This window comes from Emiliania huxleyi, assembly GCF_000372725.1.
Source record: "Emiliania huxleyi CCMP1516 unplaced genomic scaffold EMIHUscaffold_6514, whole genome shotgun sequence".
Lineage (NCBI taxonomy): Eukaryota > Haptophyta > Isochrysidales > Noelaerhabdaceae > Emiliania > Emiliania huxleyi.
The window spans coordinates 1-1,443 of record NW_005197117.1 but is presented as its reverse complement, the minus strand read 5'-3'; the positions used below and the strand labels follow the sequence as shown (position 1 = coordinate 1,443).

Below are 1,443 nucleotides of genomic sequence, written 5' to 3'. Positions count from 1 at the left end.
CACGCCCTTGTACCCGGTGCTGTTGCTGCTGGAGAGGTGCAAGCGCAGCCCCTCCGCCTCCGTCACGAGCGGCGCGGCGAGTGCAGCCTCCCTGTGCGTCGGAGGCGGCGGAGGAGGTGGCGAGGCGGTAGAGCATGCTGAGCCCGCCGCCGCCTCCTCCGCCGTCTCTCCCTTCTCCCCGCCTGCTGAGCCCTCCGCATCCGCTTCCTCCGCCTGCTCCACCTCCATCCCCTCCGCCTCCGCGCCCTCCGCCGCCCCTGCCTCCTCCGCGGCCCGCTCTGGCCCTCCCGCCTTGCCCGCCTTCGCCCGCGCGTACGCCACCGCCGCCTCCACCGCCGTGTCGAAGGTGCCGAGGAAGACATTCCTCCCACCCACGCTGTCTTGCGCCTGGTAGCGGCCAGAGTGCAGCTTGCCCACGTTCTTGTAGCCGGTGCTGCTGCTGCTCGAGAGGTGCAGCCGCAGCCCCTCCGCCTCTGTCGCCACCGTCGGAGGAGCTGGAGGCTGGTACTCGCCGGCCGCCCGCGCGTACGCCACCGCCGCCTCCACCGCCGTGTCGAAGTTGCCGAGGGAGACTAGCCTTCCACCCGCCCTGCGCTGCGCCTTGTAGCGGCCAGAGGGCAGCTTGCCCACGTTCTTGTAGCCGGTGCTGCTGCTGCTCGAGAGGTGCAGCTGCAGCCCCTCCGCCTCCGTCACGAGCGGCGCGGCGAGTGCAGCCTCCCTGTGCGTCGGAGGCGGCGGAGGAGGTGGCGAGGCGGTAGAGCATGCTGAGCCCACCGCCGCCTCCTCCGCCGTCTCTCCCTTCTCCCCGCCTGCTGAGCCCTCCACATCCGCTTCCTCCGCCTGCTCCACCTCCATCCCCTCCGCCTCCATCCCCTCCGCCTCCGCGCCCTCCGCCGCCCCTGCCTCCTCCGCGGCCCGCTCTGGCCCTCCCGCCTTGCCCGCCTTCGCCCGCGCGTACGCCGCCGCCGCCTCCACCGCCGTGTCGAAGGAGCCCAAGTAGACCTCCTTGCCGTCCACGCAGCGCTTCGCCTGGAAGCGGCCAGAGTGCAGCTTGCCCACGTTCTTGTAGCCGGTACTGCTGCTGCTCGAGAGGTGCAGCCGCAGCCCCTCCGCCTCTGTCGCCACCGTCGGAGGAGCTGGAGGCTGGTACTCGCCGGCCGCCCGCGCGTACGCCACCGCCGCCTCCACCGCCGTGTCGAAGGAGCCCAAGTAGACCAGCCTTCCGCCCACGCTGTGCTGCGCCTTATAGCGGCTCCTGTCCGCGCGCACGCCCTTGTACCCGGTACTGCTGCTGCTGGAGAGGTGCAAGCGCAGCCCCTCCGCCTCCGTCACGAGCGGCGCGGCGGGTGCAGCCTCCCTGTGCTGCGGAGGCCCTGCTGACCCCGCCGCCGCCTCCGCCTCCTCCACATGGATCCCCTCGCCGCTCGCTCGCTCCTGCTCCTC

General features: G+C 72.6%; 1 protein-coding gene across 1 annotated transcript; it reads right to left on the bottom strand.

Moving 5' to 3' along the window:
- Nucleotides 1-3: 3 nt before the first annotated feature.
- EMIHUDRAFT_124766 (hypothetical protein) lies at nucleotides 4-1,323 on the bottom strand (the record flags this gene model as incomplete). The annotated part of the gene is made up of 1 exon (XM_005762963.1): nucleotides 4-1,323. A coding segment is annotated over one exon (1,320 nt), but the record flags the coding sequence as incomplete, so codon positions are not given.
- Between the last annotated feature and the right edge of the window lie 120 nt (nucleotides 1,324-1,443).